A 20,838-nucleotide genomic window follows, 5' to 3' on the forward strand; every position below is an offset into this window, starting at 1 on the left:
TGGTAGCTTTGGTCTTCTCCGTTAATTTCTAGAAGCGGATTATCAGCCACTCGTTGCCAACTAACTGAAGTTATACAATTGCGTAGGATACCAGTTACCAGTACTAGAGCGTGTGGTAATCCATTGCACTTTTCTGCTATTTTTATCCCAAGCTCTTCAATTAATGTGTCACACCATCCCTCTGTACCAAAAACATTATCTTTTATCAGCAACCAACCATCATTATTGCTCAACTTTCCTAAACTATGAGATTTCCAGGTAGAATCAACAACATTGCCGCTCAAGGTGGTTACCAAGACTCTACTCCCTCCCAAATTTGTAGGGAATGCAACTTTTAAAGAATCCCAGTCTTCTTTTTCTCGCACATCATCCAATACAATGAAATATCTTTCATCCTTTAATAATCCCTTTACTTTAGCTTCCAACTCATCATCTTCTAACTCCGTGCTAAAGTCTTTTGTTTGTTTGGAAATTTGATGCAGAATGTCAATGAATTTTTGCTTTCTATGACACCCTCGTGAAACATGAACCCAAATGCAATGGGTGAAAATTTTCCTAACTTCCGGATCTTCAAAAATCTTTAAGGCAAATGTAGTTTTTCCTGTCCCAGCATTCCCCACAATTGGAATGACAAAAAAATCTTTGGATTCTTCCATAATTCGAGATTTTATGGTTTTCAAATCATCAATAAAGCCCACTATATTATTTTCATCCTGAAAAATGAAAGGAAGAAATCATGAAAAAGCTAAGTAAAACGGAGTATTAATCAAGTGGTGGTTGGGATTCAATATAACTAACTATGGAGTAATTATTTTTATTGAAACAATGGATCGGAATTGAAATGAGCACCGAAGATAAACCATAGCTTCTTTACTACTTGCAGTACCTCCACATTCAATTCAGATGTATCAAAAGAATATATATATATATATATATATATATATATATATATATATATACCGGGGTGTATACCGATTTACTATATATTGTGTGCCTATAATGTATGAGTTGTGTGTCTCGACTGTATTATAGTAAAACCAGCACCTCACCCAATAAAAAAATCATAAAAAAACATCAATCTCACCTGAATAGATTCCTCTCTCCCTCTCTCTCTCTCTCTCTCTCTCTCTCTCTATATATATATATATATATATATATATATATATATATATATATATATATATATATATATATATATATATATATATATATATATATATATATATATACTCGAACTTTCTATATAGAAAACAAAATTACTCCATCTATCCCATTTTGTTTGTCTGATTCAATTAAGGCTAAAAGACTTCATTGAATTATTACTAAAGAAAATAAGTAAGGAAGAAAGTGTTGGTTTGACCAATTAATAAACTAAAAAGGCAACCACCAAGAGCTCAATATGATGATAGGGGGTATGGTGACTATAACCACTCGAGAAGAGCTCTACCACCACCTCAAGGAGGACTCTTCTATGATGCGATGCCCACCAGAGAGCTACAAGGACTCTCATAATTATGATTTCGAGAATTCAAGGAGGGCCCAACTACTAGAGAGAGACTTTTCTTATGATCATTCTAGGAAATACCAAACACCTCAGTATTATCGTGATGGGCATGAAGAGATCTAGCACAACCATAAATGCATGTTTTAAAGATAGGATGTTGCGACTAATGCAAGAATTCAAGCAAGACATGGCAAACTTTAGACAAGAACGGAAGCAAGATCTTCGGGAAGAGATATTGGTGTTGAGGCAAGAAACACAAGCCTCGGTTAGGAGTTTGGAGGACCAGGTGGCCCAAGATAAACAGGATGCTTTGGAAATAATGAATGGTTTGTCTTGTGGTGAAGAAAAAGGCGCACATACATGTGATAATGGAGATGTTGGGAGTTGCACACTTAGAGGAGATGGGGTCATTGAGAAAGAAATATAAGAAGGAAGTGAAGATGATGAAGAGGATGTGTAAGTCGTATGGGGAGATGAGGAACCTCATGGTGATACATTTGAGCCATCATATGGTAACACCCTTGACTCTATTAGTACTAGCACTTTTTATTACACTTTTGTCAATACTCTTAGAAATTCTTGTGCTCAATCTTGGGGTGATATGTGTGACGACCTTGATGTTTGTGATGATAGTGTTGTTACTACTTGTGTTGATCTATGTGTTTGATAAGCACCCAAGATAACTAGAAATTAGGGTCTAAGTTAGGGTTTATTTAGTAGTGTTTATCATCCTTTTGTGAATAACTTATGGAGTTTTTATGCTCTAATGCGTAGGTCTTGTGCAAAACTATTTCTTCGGTGTTTTCAAGTGTTTTTATAGGTCACGGGAACCGTTAGGCAAGACATGAGGACTTAACGAGCACACGGAGCGAAGAAGGAGTCCCAGGGCAAGCTGGAAGGCCACTCCACGCATGGAGCCCGCGTGGACGGGGAGTGCGGAGCTAATTAATGAAGGGGGAATTTTGGGAAGGCTATTTAAAGGTTTAGTTAGAAATTTGTAGGAGGATTGGATCATTTTCAGATTACACTTTTTAGATTAGCAATTTTACATTCAAGAGCTTTGTAGAGAGAGAAAGGAGATTATCTTCCATTGATCCAAGTTTGAAGAACAAATGTTACATTGAAGTTGTATTTCATTTCTAGTAGGTAAATCTCATTCATAATCTAGTTTTCTATTTCAATTGTGTTTGCAATTTACATTCCTTGAATTCAATTAGGTTTTTGTGATTTCAACTGCATAAGATGAGTAGCTAATCTCATTGAGGGATTGAATTGCGCAGTGTTGTGCATGCCTAGTGTTGATCTTCAATTCTAATTTTTGGAAGTTGATTCATTCTATTTTGGAATTCTATTCTTGTTCTTTGATTGTAGCTTTGATTTGATTCTAAGAGTTTTTGGCCAATCTCTTGGAAGATTGAGACCTTAATCTAAGCATGATTAGTGATTTGTATTGAGGTTAGCTTTTGCAATCACGAATCCTATGGAAATCTAAGTGTAGATTAGTAGGAAGGTGTTGAAGCCAAAGTGTTTGATGAAATGCCTCTAATGTTTTTGGTAACCTAATAAGTATTCCTAAGCTAGAGAGCCTTAGTACACTAGTTGTGGAAAATGATTGAGAATTAACACCCTTGAATAGCTAAATTCGTCGAATCAACATTCCCTTGCTTAAGTCACACGGTGAGGCATCACAACCGAGCATGATTCATTCCCTTGTTTCATTCAATTGCTTGTTTCATTCTTTGTTTACTCTTGTGATCCAACTCTTTACCAAACAATGTTTACTTTGTGCACCATGACAACCTCCCAAATAAATTCCACTATGCATTCATTTGACTAATGGCTAATTAATCTTTCGCATTACCTCCTTCGAGACCGACACTCGGGGAGTTTATCTCTTCGTTTTATTCTTTTGAAACCTCTATCCCACCACCACTAAACTTTACAAATTAACCAGTGTTCATTCTTGTATTGAGTTTGGAAACATTATTTGTTGATGTTGTTGGTGAAGTAAAGGAAGTTGAGGATGGAATGAATGCCGATGATTTAGAAATGAGAGAAAATGAAAATGTTGAGAAAGATAAGGTGAGTATTGAAGAAGTTAAAAATAGTGAAGAAGTTGTGGAGAAACATGTGTTACGTTGATGGAGGAGAATAAAAAGATAAGAGAAGAAAGTGTGGAAGAAGAGGTTGAAAATAATGAGAGAGAAAAAAAAAGAAAAGAATGAAAGAAAAGAAAAAGAAGAAATGAGGGAGGGATCTAAAAAGGCGTTTGAAGTGGTAAGTTGCTTAAGTGGAAGGAGGTTGTGCCAAACACAAGAGTTCGAGAGTTTATGGATACCTTGCACTTAACAGCATACCTTGAGGAGAGAGTGGATGGGGCTAAAGCCTAAAGGTCTAGTCCTCATCCAAGTATGCTTGAATAATGGATTGAAAGTTGCGTCAAGCCAAATACGTTAAACATGGTGCTTCTTGGGAGGCAACCCAATGTTATCTTACTTTTTGTTGATGTTTTTTCCATTGTTTGTGTGATTTTTCATTTGATAGGTAATCTCTTATTGGTTCATGATCTTCTAGAAGGCAGAACTTTGGTGGAAAAACAATTCACTTATTTCAACTATCACTCCAAGAGAGTTCCCTACACCCTCTAATCCCTATTCTTACATAATTTGACCATGGCCCGTTCATATGATTGCTTCATTGTTGCATGCCCCACCACATTTTGTCCCCACCCCCACACTAGTTGCTTGCCTAATAATTTGTCTTGCTTGAGGGCAAGCAAGGTCTATGTGTGGGGAGGGTTGAGATTTTTGTGAGTACCATGTACCTTCTTTCTGGTCATACTTTTCTAAAGACTAGGTAGATATGATGTGCATTTGAATGCATGGATGTGTTGTTGTACCTTCTACCTTGCATTTGTTGAGAAAGGGGTCTTATAGACTCAATTGGTTGAAAAATTTTGGAAATCACCTCTTACACCATTGTGAGGTTTGCATAGGACTCAAGCTAAGTAGGGTTACATTTATTTTTGTGCTTGCATGGATTCATCTTCCTTTTACTTGGACCTCGGTATCTTGGATCCTTCGAAGTGGGAGTGTGCACAAGATTGCATTGTGAAAAGATAAGGTGCAGTGGCAAGACTCGAAATTGAAACAAATTTTTGGTATGTCATGGGGCAAAAGGTGAGTTCTTTTTATGTGAGCTTTTGTGATCCCTACTCCCAATGAAAAGGCAAGAGGGGTTGAAAAAGGAAAGAGTCAATAGAAAAAGCTAAAAGAGACTTTGAGTTATCCTTGCTTGAGAGGGGAAAACATGAGGTGAGCTATCTTGTTAGGATTTGGGCAATCACTGCATGGTCTTCGAAAAAGCCTAGAGCTCTACATGAAGCTGATTAACCAAACGACGTTATCTTAAAAGATGATAATAAGAAAGAGTAATGATCTCGTCAAGCCAAAAGGTGAGGAGTGGTCCATGGCATACCCTCACTTACTTTATTGTTGGATTTTTGGGGCCAAAGGTGGAAGGTTTGGAAAGCTTGTGCACATCGTTCTCGCTAGTCGGCTCGGCCTTGTAGGCCTTTGAGGTTGTGGATTGAATCGTCCCTTTGCTTGTGTATAAATTTGTTTGAGAGGTGTCCCATGAAAAACAAGGAGTGATCTTGGGATCTTTGGTATCTTTAAATTTTGATCCAATTGAGGGTGTCACACTCACTTCACCACATCTTCAAGGTAGGGAGATGAACAACACATTCTTGACTTCTTGTGCATCGTTTATTTGCATAATCTTTGGAGGAGTATGATTGTTTTGATGGTACTTGGCAATTCCATTTGCTTGTCTTGGGTTTGTCTTGCTTGAGGGCAAGCAAGGACTAAGTGAGGGGAGATTTGATAATTGCAAATTCTTAGTACTTTTATGTGCACAATTGATATCAAACTCGTATGATTTCATGATAATTGGAAGCTAAGTATGCGCTTATTTGATTCTTTTGTGTCATTTCGGTGATTTGAAGGCATGGATTGTAACATCATGTAAATTGGAGCTCAATTCAATGTGGTTTGAAGTCATCTTGACACAAAGGCATGTTCCAAGAGTCAAGAGAGGCCAAGAAAGTGAAAATGAGCAAGTTGGAAGTATCATGACACGACCCGAGGACCCACAAGAACAAAGGATATGAAGAAATATGCATTTTGGAGTGAAAATGAGAGCTCATGTTGGTGGTTAGTCTTTCAGATCCATTTATTGGACTCGATTAGCATATCTTAGCTCTCCAATGAGCTACAGTCAACGACAGATCACTTCATTCATGAGTTGAAATCTCCCGGTAAAAGTTATATTATGTTACACTTAATGGAATCATTAGACAAATCTTGGTCAACGTGCGACAAATCCTCTCAAGACAAACAATAGATCCAAGGTCAACCAGCAGATGTACGTCCGAAAGATATCAGTACGAAGAATACTTATTTGTCCTTCCCAAAGGAATCTCGACTTCAAGATTTTTCATTATATGTTATAGACTTACCTTTAGGATTATAATCATTCCATTCACCTAAAAGGCAATTGGTTTTACCCTAAGGCCAATTACATATAGCGAAAAATTGAGAGATGACAACTTTTGGACACCTACCATCTCGATCAGAAGGTGCTAATGAGAAAATTTCAAATGTTCAAATCTTAGCTCCTTCAGTTATATTTATAGAGATACTTCTAAAGCATTTTAGAGCTAGCAACTTGAGAAAATTGTTGGGATTGCAAATATTTGAAAGACATTCCTAAGCACTCAAATGTTTCAAAGAATCACTTAGATTATGTCCAATAGCCTTCAAGACTAGGATTGAAGATCCTTCTCTCAAGGAGACTTGGTGGACAACTCTTGATGACGAAGACAAGCAGTGAAGAATGCACAATTTGATGTTGAAAGCCATTTGGAGGATTGCCAAAGAAAGGGGGTTAACAAGTAACCTAGTTGGTTGAGTTTGCAACTATTGTGAATCTTTCTCTTGTTTTTACACAATACTAGTGAAACTTCCTTGTGCTAAGGAGAAGAGTGTAGTTGGGAGTTCGTGAATCACTATTTAAAAAATATGACTCAATCTCTCTAACCTAACTCTCTCCATTATATTGTTGTTGTTTAACTCAAACAAAAAAAAAACACAAAAAAAAACAAAAAAAAAAAAAAAACAAAAAAACACACACACACCATATTCAAAACTTCCACAAATGCTACAAAATTCAACATAGGCAAGCTGAAGCCTGTTATTGTGATTTGAACTATAAAATTTATTTTACGAAAATGTTAGCAAATTAAAGATAATTTTACCAACCCCACCCCCCCCCTCCCCCAGACTTTGTGCTTGCTCGAGACCAACAAGTGGTATTTGAACGATTGTTTGCATGAAGATCTTGAAATTTTCAAAAACCCTTTAATTTGTAGCAATTTTCTAAAAATCATTTTTTTAAATGTCAAATTAAATTTGAGTTCAATACAAAAATATTCTCAAGCTGAATTTGATGAATGGCTATTCGCATGCAGATTCTTCACACCAATCATTTGAACGACTTTTTTCACCAAGATGCATATTCTTCACTATTTGCCTTTGTCATTGTCAAGGGTACCCACAAAGTCGCCTTGAGAAAAACATTATAATCCTTAAAACAAGAAACTAATCTTAAAGATTGGGTTAGATAGAATTACGACGATTCCTTGAAGCGTTTGAGAGTATATGAATGATTTTTAATGCTTTAATTTCAACTCTCAAGTTAATTAACTCATTGTCTTCAAGAACACTGTTATGCCAATCAAGATCTTTCGAAACTAAGGCTCAAATAAGGCATGATCCTAATTTTTTATCTATACAAGATAAATTTGGTGAGTCTAAGTCCTTAAAATATATCAAATTACACCTAATTTGGTTTTTTTAAGAAAAGATATTAAATACATTAGATGTTTGTACTTACGTTAGTACAGGAGCATATTGTCTATAATTTTTAAAAGAAAAAAATATTACCTATTTATACCTGTTAAGGTACAGGCACGTATTGTCAAATTTTAAAAAATAAAGAATAACCTTTACACATTTATATTCTCAAAAAAAAAAACCTTTACACATTTATCAAGGCAAGTACGTAACCACAGAGGCGTAAATTGATGCTTTTTGTATCTGGTGACATATTTGTCTATAATAGTACAGACACTATTGTCCACTGATACATACGCAAATGGCAGTTTTATACTAATCAATCTCTGGCCGTTGTCATTACACTTTACATCATCAAAATTTAATATATACCTTATTCCTAAGAGCATCCTTATCAGTTGAGTTATTTCGCGGTAATTGAGGAGTTTTTGTAAGTGTGATTAGGAAAGAGAATATGAGAGAAAAGAAAAAAAGAGAAAAAGAAAATAGAAAAGAAAAAAAATTCTGACAATTTAAATAAAAAAAAACAAAAAAAAAAACGAAAAGGTGGTATAAAGTCAGCTGGCGGCCACTCTGACTCGCCCACACGCGCCCGCATGGGCGCGAAGTGCGCCCAACCGCGCACTTCGCGGCTGTTGTTTCTTTTTTTTTTTTTTTTTTTTTTTTTTTCTGCCATTCCTGACATTAACTCTACATTTGCAGGAGAATTATTTCTTCAAATATTATCCTTCACACCAGTTTAAGATTGCTTCTTCAAGATCATAGCCTGACATGATCCTCACAATATTTGTTGATGTAGTTGTTCTAACACACTAATAAGGGAGATGAAGATTTCTCTTTTTATTTTTTTCTATATTGGTGACGAGGGATAATCGCAACCACTACCTAGAGGTGTGCATTGACCATTGGGTAAACCTGTTCTTATCAGGGGCGGATCCAGAGGGGGAAATAATGGCTCACCCACTTATATATGTGAAGAATAAAGTCAAATGTGGAAAGTAGCTAAGGTTTGGAGTCAAGGTTTTAGCTAGCTAAGCTTTTAGCAAAGATTTCATCTAAGGTTTTAGCTAAGCTTTTAGCGAAGGTTTGGAACAAAGGCTTGAGCTAAGTTTGCATTAAAGAATTGTGCCAGGAGTAGATTTGTATTAAATAAGTTCGGTTGCATTAAATGTTTGCAGGAATTTTAAATCTCTAGGCAGACAATTCTATGCACACAAATCTAAGGCTAATATTCACTTGGGCTTGCTATAAATAGGCAATCCCTCTTCATTGTAAATCATCTCATCTCACATAAATAGATATCATATATAGCAAAGTATCTTCAGAAAGACAGAGAGTTACATTATATTTGTAACTCCTATTGTAATATTTTTTTTTGTTGCCAATATAGAAAATTCTTCTTCAAAATTTCCTTATTGTGTCATTTGTGTGTATGATTTATTCTAAATCTCACACTAGAAATATTCTTAATATTTTCAGCCCAAGTTGTTATTGTAATTAGGTAGTGTTAACTTGTATCGATCCTAACAAGTCGTATTAGCTAGAGCCCCAAGATTTGAATCAAGAACACCACTTACAATGACATCAAAGTATGAGATTGAAAAGTCCAATGGGAACAATTTCTCATTGTGGAAAATGATAATGAAAGTAGTTCGCAGGAAAGATAACTGCGTAGCAACAATTGGAGAAAAACCAGCTAATTTCACTGACGATGCCAAGTGGACAGAAATCGATAGCAACACTATTGCAAATCTTCACTTAGCACTCGCTGATGAAGTACTGTCAAGTGTGGCAGCAGAGAAATGTACGACAAAAGAGATATGAGATACTCTCATAAAGTTGTATGAATCCAAATCACTACACAAATAGAAGTGAATGAACGTGATGAAATTTTACTCCAAAGTCTACCGGATTCATATGATCAACTCATTATCAATCTAGTCAACAACAAGGAACTACTTTTCTTTGATGATATTGCAGTTGTAGTTCTTGAAGAAGAAAGTTGGCACAAAAACAAAGAAGATAAAGTTGGAATCTCACAACAAACTCAGGCGTTGACAGTGATAAGAGGAAGATCAACGGAGTCTAGCTCCAGTGGGAGTCAGAACCGAGGTAGATCAAAATCGAGGAGTAAGAAGAATGTCAAGTGTTTTCATTGTGGCAAAAAGAGGCACTACAAAAGTGAGTGTTGGCAGGTCAAGAAGGATGCCAAAGGCAAAAATCCTGAGACATCAAATGATCAGGGTTGTGTTGTGAGTACATTAGATGGAGGCAAAGTTTTATTTAGTGAAGCAACAACAATTGTTGAAGGCATGAAAAAGTCTAGCTAATGTTTGGGTCATGGACTCAGGAGCAACATGACATATGACTTCACGGAAAAAATGGTTTCATGAATATGAACATGTCTCTGGAGGATTAGTGTTCGTGGAAGATGATCATGCCTTAGAGATTGTTGGTATTGGTACTATTAAACTAAAAATGCTTGATGGTACTGTTCAGACTTTCCAAGAGGCACGACGACACGTGAAAGACCTGAAGAAAAATCTATTGTCTCTAGGATAATTAGATAGTCATGAAAGTAAAATTCATATTCAAGATGGGATCATCAAAGTAACCAAGGGCGCGCTTGTTGTGATGAGAGCTGAAAAGATAGCAGCCAATTTATACATGCTTAAAGGATAAACACAACTACAAGGAGAAACATCTATTGCATCAGATAATTTGATAGAGGAATCAATGATGGTGTGACATCAAAAACTTAGCGACATGTTAGAATGAGGTCTAAAGATTCTTGCTGATCAACACCTTCTTCCAAGGCTAAAAAAGGGTTTCATTACCTTTATCTGAGCATTGTGTTACAAGTCAGCAACATAGATTAAAGTTCGAGAACTCTAAAGCAAGAAGCAAAGCTATCCTGGCCTGGAGCTAATCCACTCCAATGTTTGGCAAGCACCAGTTATATTCCTAGAAGGTGTAAAGTATATATTTTGTATCCTTTATTGGCAACTACTCAGGAGATGTTAGCTGTATCTAGTCAAGCGGAACGCATATATATATTTGAAGTTTTCAAAACAAAATGGGGTGGCAGAGCGGATGAACAAAACCTTATTGGAAAGAACAAGGGCAATGTTGAAGACTACAAATTTGGCAAATTAATTTTGTGCTGAAGTAGTCAAAAACGCCTATTATGTGATCAATCGGTCACAATATAATCAACCACAATTGATCTGAAAATGCCAATAGAAATGCGGAGTGGTAATCCATCTAGTTATTCTCACTTACATACATTTGGGAGTCCGGCATATGTGATATACAACACTCAAGAAACATAAAAACATGATCCAAAATCAAGAAAATATGTTTTCTTAGGGTATGTTGATGGAGTGAAGGGGTATCGCTTGTGGATACCACTGTCCATAATGTTATCATCAGTAGGGATGTTGTATTCGTAGAGGACAAGGTACAAGAAAGTGAAAACACTGGGAAGGAGAAACAAGTGACAACTACATTACAAGTTGAAGGAAGGAAGGAAGAAGTAATTCCAGTTTCCTCTGAAGCAACAATAGAGCATGTTGGTTTGTAGGTTGAACAAATCTCTATACGGTCTCAAACAAGCGTCGAGATGTTGGTATAAGAGATTTGATTCATTCATTTTGAGCCTTGAATACAACAGATTTAACTCAAATCCTTGTGCATATTGCAAGAGATTTGATGATAATCAGTTTATCATTTTGTTGTTGTATGTTGACGATATATTGGTAGTATGCCCCAATAATGATCGTATCACAGAGAGATGAATGCTCAATTGGCTATGGAATTTGAAATGAAGGACTTGGGACCAGCAAACAAGATTCTAGGGATGCAAATTCACCGAGACATAAATAATAAGAAGATTCGGCTCTCTCAGAAGAATTATTTGAAGAAAATCTTGCGGCCTTTCAACATGCAAGATTGTAAGCCAATTTGTACCCCTCTTTCTATTAATTTGAAGTTATCCTCAAGCATAAGTCCTAGCAACGAAGCAGAGAGGATGGAATGTCTCGAGTATCGTATACATCAGTAGTGGGCAGTTAAATGTTTGTTATGATCTGCACTAGACCAGGCATTGCACAAGCAGTGGGAGCAGTCAGTCGATACATGACAAATCCTGGTAGAGAGCATTGGAGTGCTGTGAAGAAGAGGATCCTTGGATATATCAAGGGTACCTCAAATATGGCATTGAGTTATGGAGGATCAGACTTCATTATTAAATGCTATGTTGATTCAGATTATGCAGGTAATCTTGATTTTAGTAAATCCACTGCGGGTTATGTGTTTACTCTTGCTAGCGGAACAGTAAGTTGGATCTCGAAGTTGCAGTCAATTGTAACAACTACAACGACAGAAGCATAATATATAACTGCTACTCAAGCTAGTAAAGAGGCAATATGGTTGCAAATTATATTGGAGGAACTCGGGCACATGTTAGAGAAAGTGACTCTATTTTGTGACAGTCATAGCGCTTTGTACTTGACAAAGAATCCAGCATTTTATTCCAAGACGAAACACATACGGGTTCAATATCACTTTGATTGTGAAAAGGTGGAAGAAGAAAGTGCGGATATACAGAAAACACATACTAATTTAATTAAAGATAACCTGGCAGATACGTTAACAAAGCCTATTACCAATGATAAATTCGTATGGTGTAGATCCATAATTGGCCTAACAAGTATGCAAGTAGCAAAGAATGGGCAAAAAGGATGAAGATCCCCATTGTGATTTTAAGTAGGAGATTTGTGAAGAATAAAGTCAAATGTGGAAAGTAGCTAAGATTTGGAGATAAGGTTTTAGCTAAGCTTTTAGATAAGGTTTGGAACAAATGCTTGAGCTAAGGTTTGAGCTAAGTTTGCATTAAAAGAATTGTGTCAGGAGTAGATTTGCATTAAATAAGTTAGGTTGCATTAAATATAGAAATTCTTCTTCAAAATTTCCTTATTGTGTGTGTGATTTATTTTAAATCTTACACTAAAAATATTCTCAATATTTTCAGCCCAAACTGCATGCTATTGTAATTAGGTGTTGTGAACTCATATTGATCCTAACCATATATACGTATGCTTATATATACATATATAGCAGTAACTTATATATAAAAACAACATATATATATATATATATATATATATATATATATATATATATATATATATATATATATACTTGATGTTTAAGTAGCTTAGTTGGTTTTTCATTAAAATTTGTTACCATATGTCTTGAGATTAAGCCTTTACCCTTCACAATATGAGGAGAGTATATTTGTGATTTATATCCAATTTTTAATATTTTGTTATAGATATTTTAGAATTCATTTGAACTCCGGGCCCGCAAAAAATAAATAAATAAATAAATTGATGGATCCATCATTCCATCCTTGGTTCTTAAGTGATAGTCTGCTATATTATTTTCTTAGATCAAGATCATGTTTTTTAATAAACAAGGTTCATTATAAAATTGAAGTTTGCAACTTACACATAAATTCCATATTGATATAAGCGAATATGTGATCTTGTATTGCAATTATTGAAACAAATAAAATAATTTGAAATATCATAATTTGGGAATAGAACTTTTGGTACCTTGGGAGGTGGCAGATCATCACTACGTTTGTTGTAGTCCTCCTGGAGGTGTTGAAGGTATGCTTTGTGATCTTCGCAAATAATGGTTTTCACTTTTTCCTTAATGGATTGGATCTCACTGGCAACATTATTGAGCTTTCCACAAAGCCGAATCTTATCAAAAGCTTTTGCCAATCCACTCTTCTTCTCCTGTGCAAAGTAGTTGGAAACCGCATCCCTGGCTTCATGCATATGTGTTCCGAATTGTTTTACTATTAGTCTCAAAAGACGGTGTTCGTTGGCCAGTGGGCTCTTGCAAGCTACCACCAAGATCTCAGTAAACGTTTTGATTTCAGAGGTTATGTCCTCTATCTCAGACTTCATAATGTGGTTCACAATATTATTGTCTCCTACAGTTTGAACTAGCACGTTTACCGCCTGCTCTACTTTCTCTATCGCTTTGTCAAAGCCTATCGGTCTCTGTATCTGTGAAGAAATACCAAATTGAATGTGATATAGCTATAGACTACAGTGGAACATGCTCATATATATATACGTACACACACACAAATCTAAAAACCATAATGGAATTTATCATATCGCATTTATTTCTTTTTTTTTTAATACTCTAAAGGAGAATTAATTGAATATTTAAATATATTTTTTTTAAATTTCTTATGATATCTCTTAACTTACTCTATATTTTATTGATTACCTAAATACTGCTTAGATAAAATAAATTTTTAGGTGCAGTTATTCCACTTGATCACAAATTTTTTGCATAATATTCTTTTTTTGTCCATGTTTAGGATTCATATGATTTCTTTTGGATTACCCAAATTATAAATTCTACAATTACGAATTTTATCACTTTTTTTTTAAAAAAAATTTATATACTATTATTTAAAAAAAAAACTGTTTCAATATAATGATTTTAACATTGAGTAATAATATTGGATACTTTATTTGTGTGTATAGAGCTTTGAAAAAAATAGTGGATAGATAAGTTAGGTGGAAGTATGTAAGTAATAATAATAATGATTATAGATTAGATTAGGTGTGCTATTTTATTTGGAACAAATCTAGAAAACAAGAAAAAACTATTTTACAAATCTTTTGTTAGATTGGAAATAGAAAAATAATTTTCGAAATAGAAAATGAAAAAAATGATAAACAAATACATTTTCTATTTTTATTTTTCTAGATATTAAACACATCACAATACACTTTTTCTCTATATAGATTCAAGTTTAATTTTCTTCTCCTTATTCTAAATTATATTGTTCTCTGTTTTTTTCTTTAATTTATTTATGCAATTAACAGAATATGATCATATTTTCTAATTGCTGAAACAAATTTGAAATATGATAATTTAACAATAGCTTTTGTGGTACCTGGACAGTTACTAGCAGAACATTGCTTCCGCTCATTTTGGTGAGGGAGTGAAGGTCATTTTCGTGTTGTTGGCGAAACATATTCATCTTTGACCTAACAGACTGGATCTCACTCGCAAAAGATTTGACATTTCTCTTATATCTTAGTACCAAAAACTTTGTGAGGTTACTGGTGAAAGTTTTTATAATGAAGTATCTCAGAGCCGCATCCCGGGCTTCATTCACAATATTTTGAAAGGTTTTCACCATCAAAACATCGACAGATGCAATTGGATTCTTGTAAGCTTCCTGGAGCTTCGCATTAAACGTTTGGATATCGAAGCTCACATCCTTTAACTCCGAATATAAGCCAGGATGCCCATCACTAACCCACTCTACACAATTAGCCATTAACAATATTGTTTTCTCTATCATCGTGTCTGTGTCTTCCGTCATTGGTCCCTCCCCCTGAAGAATTAAGAGATGCATTTAATATCTGATAGATGCAAATTAAATGAAGGGTTTTATATTTTCATGTTTTTAAAACATAACTTACAATTTTTATTTTTTTTTAAATATTACTCCCTCCATTATTAAAATTTAATTTCCATAAAATTAAAATTACTATTATTACTATAAATAATTTATATATTTAGAAATTACATTAAAAAAATACTATTTCACATACAAAAAAGTTCAAAAAAATACGAAAATCTTCAAAAAAAAAAAACAAAAAATAATTAGTTTAACCAATAAATAGTAAACAAAACAAGTAAAATGTGACAAATGAAATATTATTACAGCGGCTCTATTTGGTATGCCGAACTAAGGAAAATTATTTTGTGGACTTGGGTCCAAATATACACAATTTACCTACTAAATGTTCATAATGTATCTTTTAAAAAATCACAATGATGACCCTATATTGTATTCGTAAATTTTTAAAATTTAAAAAGTAAAAACACAATTTATATTCTAGAAGTTCTTAATTCAAATACTAAGAATACATAATTTAAGACCAGTAAGGTGAACTCTGGTTTATGGTATAACAACACTCAGATTAAAAGTTAGCAAGTTTTTTTTTCTTTTTTTTTTAAAAAAACTAGCTAATAATGGGAAAGCTAGTAATTACTTGCTAAAAGTTCAAAACTATTTAAACAAGCTAATCGAAGGTAGAAGTTTTTGGTAAAACTAAATGTTAAAAAAGCTGTAGATATGAACAGATAGTACAATATATAATTTTACGAAGGAAATTAGAAGGAGAGAAAAAGAAAAAGGAAAAACAAGGAGAAAGAAAAACGAGTAAAAATGAGATAGGGGGAGGGAGATAATTTTAATTAAAGAATAGTAGTATATGTTATTTTAAAAAAAATCTATATGAATTAATAATAATAATAATAATAATAATAATAACAATAACAATAACAACAACAACAACAACAACAACAACAACAACAACAATAATAATAATAATAATAATAATAATAAACGCTTATTATGTCTTATTATAGCATTGGAGAATAAATTCGAATTAGAGCTTATTTTAACTTGGTCAATTTTTACAAAATAGAGCTTAGAACTTATTATTAACTTACAAGTAGTTATAAATTTTAAAATAAAATTTGCTGCCAAATAAAGTCTAAATGTTAATTAATATGATGCAAATTCTGCGAAATTACGAGTGTCTATAGATTGAGGAAAATTAATTAGACAAACACACCAAGTCAATTGTTTGTAGAAAACCCTATTAATGGTACATACAATCAGCTATTCCAAACACAATAACAATAGAGGTAAACAACTGGGTGAAGTATAATTTTACCATTTTAGGGGGTATGAGGAGCTGGAATCCACAGTTTTTGAGCTGCTTTTCTTTGACCTCTTTTGCAGACTGAAGGGCACTTTCACTCATGTGAAACAATTCCATCACCTCAAGGGTATGAACATTAGCAAAAGCTTCTGGAATTTGTTGTAGGGAGCTACAATTTCGAAGGATTAGACTTCGTAAAGCTGGGAAGCTATTTTCTGTGGCCAACTTCCAAATTGTTAGGTTGGTCCTTCCAATGCGCAAATATTGAAGGCGTTTGAAAACAACATCATTGCTTAGTTCCCAATTCTCCCCCTTGAATGCATAGTCATCCAACTTTAACACCTCAAGCTCCTCCAACGACCCCAATACTCTCATGTCTTTCCACTCAAACAGTGTGCCGGAGAAGCTCAACTTTTTTAGCCTTGGTGCATCCACGATCCCACTTGGGAAAGTTAACACTTTATCATACTGGCCATAGAGCTTCAAGTTTTCAAGGCGTTTTAGATTTTCGAATAAAAAACTTACTACCGGTTCCTTTAGAAATTCTGATAAATCCCCACGAACACCTAATTTTTGGAGATTGGGGGTCTTCTCAAAGAACTCTTTTGTGCAATTTGTTGGCGATATTGTAGAAAGTGTGTGGATGTCTTTTCCTCCGGAGTTAGTTGTGCTTCTCTTTGGAGGAAAGGGTAATTGCACGGATGTATTGGTGTGTACATGCCTTAACTTATTCATGTTCCATATGCCTTTATCAATTTTTAGTTTCCATGATGTGGTTTCGATCACTAAAGTCTCTAATCCACGGAGATTTTTGAATGATTTGGAGAGAGAATTGAGATTAATGGTTTTGATAGCAAGATACCTAAGGAGATGTAAGTTGTAAAGCTCATCCGTTTTGAACTTATCATCAGCAAATTCGATGGAGAATTCAATGTTCAACACCCTAAGAAGCGGAAAGGCTTTTGGGATGGTTGCTAAATCCTTTGTTGTAAAAACAAATGTCTCACTGTTTTGTGAGGGAAACAACAACAAAGAACGGATATGTTTGCCAAATGGACATAAACTCCTCCCCTTTTGGTTGTAGGAATTGATGAGGACATCACATTTTTTTTGAGTAAAGGAGTGGAAACAAAGACGACGAGTTGAAGAAATATTCACATGAGGAGTTGAAGAAGTATTCTCATCTAATCTTTGCCCCTCATCCATTACATGGAACAAATTTATCCTTGCACCTTCACTTTTGCAAAACTCATGCAATGTGTTGTGGATAGAACACGTTTTTATTTGCCCATTTACTCTTCGTTTTTTCACCATCACAAGATTTCTATCCACAAGATCATTCAAATATTTTTCAGCTTCAACTTCTGCCTCTAAAGCATACCCCTGCTCGTCTATTGTTGGAATGAGTTCTTCAGCAATCCACAAGCGAATCAACTTCCAAACAACAATCTCATGCCCAATGGGAAAACATGCAAAATATAGGAAGCAATTTTTCAATTTCTCATCAGGCAAATCATTGTAAGTCATTTTTACTCGGTTACGGTAGATTTGGCCTTCTTGATTAATTTCTAAAAAAGGATTTTCAGCAACCCGTTGCCAGTCAACAATATTCCTACGTTGACGTAGAATACCAGCTACCGCTACTAGAGCTAGTGGTAATCCATTGCATCTATTTGCTACTTCTTTCCCCACCTTTTCTAATACTTCGTCACTGTATCCCTCTGTACCAAAAGCATTATTTTTCAATAGCAACCAACCTTTCTCATTGCTTAACTTTTCTAAATTATGAGATTTCCAGTTAGAATCAACTACATTACCATATGGGGAGGTCACCAAGACCCTACTTCCTTTCAAGTTTGTAGGGAATACAACTTTAAAAGAATCCCAATCTTCTTTTTTTCGTACATCATCCAATACAACAAAATACTTTTGATTCTTCAAAAGTTCACATATTTCACGTGCCAACCCTTCTTCAGTCATCATGCTAATGTCCTTTGTACTGCTAGTAATTTGACAGAGGATGTCAATGAATTTTTGTTTTCTATCAAAACCTTGCGAAACATGAACCCAAATGTACTCCTCAAAATTTTCGTTAGTAATGCATTGATCCTCAAAAATCATCGAGGCAATTATAGTTTTTCCAGACCCAGTTATCCCCACAATTGGGATGACAATAAAATTATCAGATGCCTCTATAAAACCCTTTATGGTCTTCAAATCATTTTCAAATCCAAATACTTTGTCTTTCTCTACTGTTGGTCGAACCTAAATAATTGAAGGATCAATCAAAATCTATACTAATCAAGGGCTAATTAAAGTGATAAATACAAATATTCAATTAAGCTCATTTCCAAATCATTATTAGTATGAATTGTTTACTCTTCAAATGCTCATCAAACCATCTTTTATTTGAACAAGTTATAATTTTACTTTATCCCGTCCCCCTCTCTCTCTCTCTCCCTATATATATATATATATATATATATGGGTGTACTCAGGTGTGAACCCTCGTCCAGGAAAGAAATGAGAACCCTTCGCAGCCATTCACGTGTCCAGATCAACGAATTAGATGTAATTTTAAAAGAACAATGCAGTGATATTTTCGTAAATAACTCAAACTTTGGTGCAACTAATTGGGTTATAAGTGCAAGTAGTTGGTACACATTTGCAAGTAAAATGTACAACTAAAATCACTTACAAGTGCAAGTAATTTATCTTGTTAACATTCGTGCACCTAGGTGCACATAATTATAACGTTAGGTGTGACTAGTTATAACATTAAGTGCACTTAGTATTGATGCTCAGTGTATATTTTACTTGCACATGTAATACATTTTACTTGCACTTGTAATATAATTTATTTGGACTTAGGTTCACTATATGAAACTGCTACTTGCACTTGTAAATTGTACTCCCTCAGTCCCGATTTGTTTGTCCACTTTACTTTTAGCACGCATATTTATGAAACAATAGAAAAGGACATCACTTTCCAATTTTACCCTTCTTGCTAAAACACCACCCACTTCCATCCTAGCATGTTTCTTCTTGCTTGTGATTTTGTAAAAGCCAAACCTCAAAATGCAAATTACGCAAGCAAGAAATGGGAAGTTTCTTTCTTTGTTTTCTTTTTTTTTTTTTGGTGTGGAAACGAAATGGAAAGTTTTTGAAAAGTGGAGTTGAAGAAAAATGAAAATAATGGTGATAGACTACTTCACAGAACTAGATAAATAGGAATCCGCCATGGAGTTTAAAAAGAAAAAAAAAAAAAAAAGGAATCCGCCATGGAAATGGACATAGATCTAGATCAATGATATGGAAGTTGTATAGATCTTTAGCAAGATTTCCTCTGTGGCGCAACTGAGCACCATCGCCTCACCGATGAAAAAAATTCTCCTTTCTTGTAGCTAAACGAATCTCTATTGACTACGGAGTATATATTGTGTCTATGAATATTTTCTAATTTTGTTGAAGGAGATGAGAGCACAGAGATTTAAGTTTGAAAAAGAAAAGCATGAGGAAGTCTGAAATGGGTTTACAGAATACATAATGAAAGAGATAATGGTTTGAAAAAGTAAAATGTGGAAAACACAAGAAAGGTACACATTTTTCAATAAAGTAAAAAAGCATTCTGATTGTTTTGAAAGGCCACAAGGGTAGTTTGGGAAAAATATAGAGATAGTAGTGTTTATTTTAGGAAAGTGGACAGAATTTTGGGACGGATTAAAAAGGAAAGTAAGACAGGTAAAATGGGACGGAGGGAGTAATACATTTTACTTGTATTTTGATGTTCAATTATTTACAAAAATGTCACTGTATTTTTTTTATTTAAAAATCCATGTTTCTGATCCATTAGATCTGGACAGATGGATGGATGACATGCGTTCTCATTTCATTCCTTGGTGAGTGGTTTGCACCAGAACGCACTCCATATATATATAATTACATTCTAGTAAAAACATATGTTAAAATAAAAACATATGGATGTATTGGCGCCGTTGGATGGTTATTTCGGACGATCTAGATTTAATCTCGCAGGGATGCATTTTTTTATTCCTTCAGCGCAGTTTGTATTGTAGTCTAGGGTATTTTGGGTATTTTAGTCAGTCTTCTAGTGGGGAGTAACGTGTTGGGATTAGAAGTTTCTCATTCACGCGCCGGTTTTGTAGGGTTCCTTCGCAATCTGCCTTCCTCGTTCGCGTTTGGACTGCTATGTCTTCTTCCCTTCGCGTGGTGGTGTTGGTTTGATTCCTCGCTCTACATGAAGCAATGGTCGACGGTGGGGGGCCGCGGTATGGCGAAACGACGGGCTCCACAGTCCAGGGGTTCCGCTTTAGGTAATTTTATCTCGTTTTCGATTTCTGTAATTTTATTTAATTCGGGCCGGTGTTTGTGTGTGATGTATTGGTTCGTTGCTCTTCGTGTACTCGGTGTGTGGCTGGTACACCAGAATTTGGGTGAGTTGGTTTTTTTTTTTTTTTTTTTTTTGGGAAAATAGGGAAATTACGGTGGGGCTGTGATTTTGGGGATTTTGTTTGTGCAGGCTGCATGTGCGTCGGTCAGGGGTGTGTAGTTTTCTCTCTTCCTTGTTTGGTATTGACGGCTAGTGTAGGACATGGTCGGGGGGGGGGGGGGGGGGGGG

At 34.8% G+C, this 20,838-nt stretch overlaps 1 protein-coding gene and 1 long non-coding RNA gene across 2 annotated transcripts in view; one reads left to right on the top strand and one right to left on the bottom strand.

Annotated features, from left to right (window-relative positions):
• Positions 1-20,838, bottom strand: part of LOC116005648 — a 161,379-nt gene that overhangs the window by 136,259 nt on the left and 4,282 nt on the right. Inside the window, exon 2 of the mRNA XM_031245894.1 lies at positions 16,212-18,464. Within this exon, the coding sequence (XP_031101754.1) occupies positions 16,212-18,464 (2,253 nt within the window). The remainder of the gene's footprint in view (positions 1-16,211; positions 18,465-20,838) is intronic.
• Positions 20,353-20,838, top strand: part of LOC116007233 — a 1,616-nt gene continuing 1,130 nt past the window's right edge. Inside the window, exon 1 of the long non-coding RNA XR_004095219.1 lies at positions 20,353-20,533. This is a non-coding gene — a long non-coding RNA (uncharacterized LOC116007233). The remainder of the gene's footprint in view (positions 20,534-20,838) is intronic.

The sequence above is a fragment of the Ipomoea triloba genome, chromosome 15 (assembly GCF_003576645.1).
Source record: "Ipomoea triloba cultivar NCNSP0323 chromosome 15, ASM357664v1".
NCBI classification, from domain to species: Eukaryota; Viridiplantae; Streptophyta; class Magnoliopsida; order Solanales; family Convolvulaceae; genus Ipomoea; species Ipomoea triloba.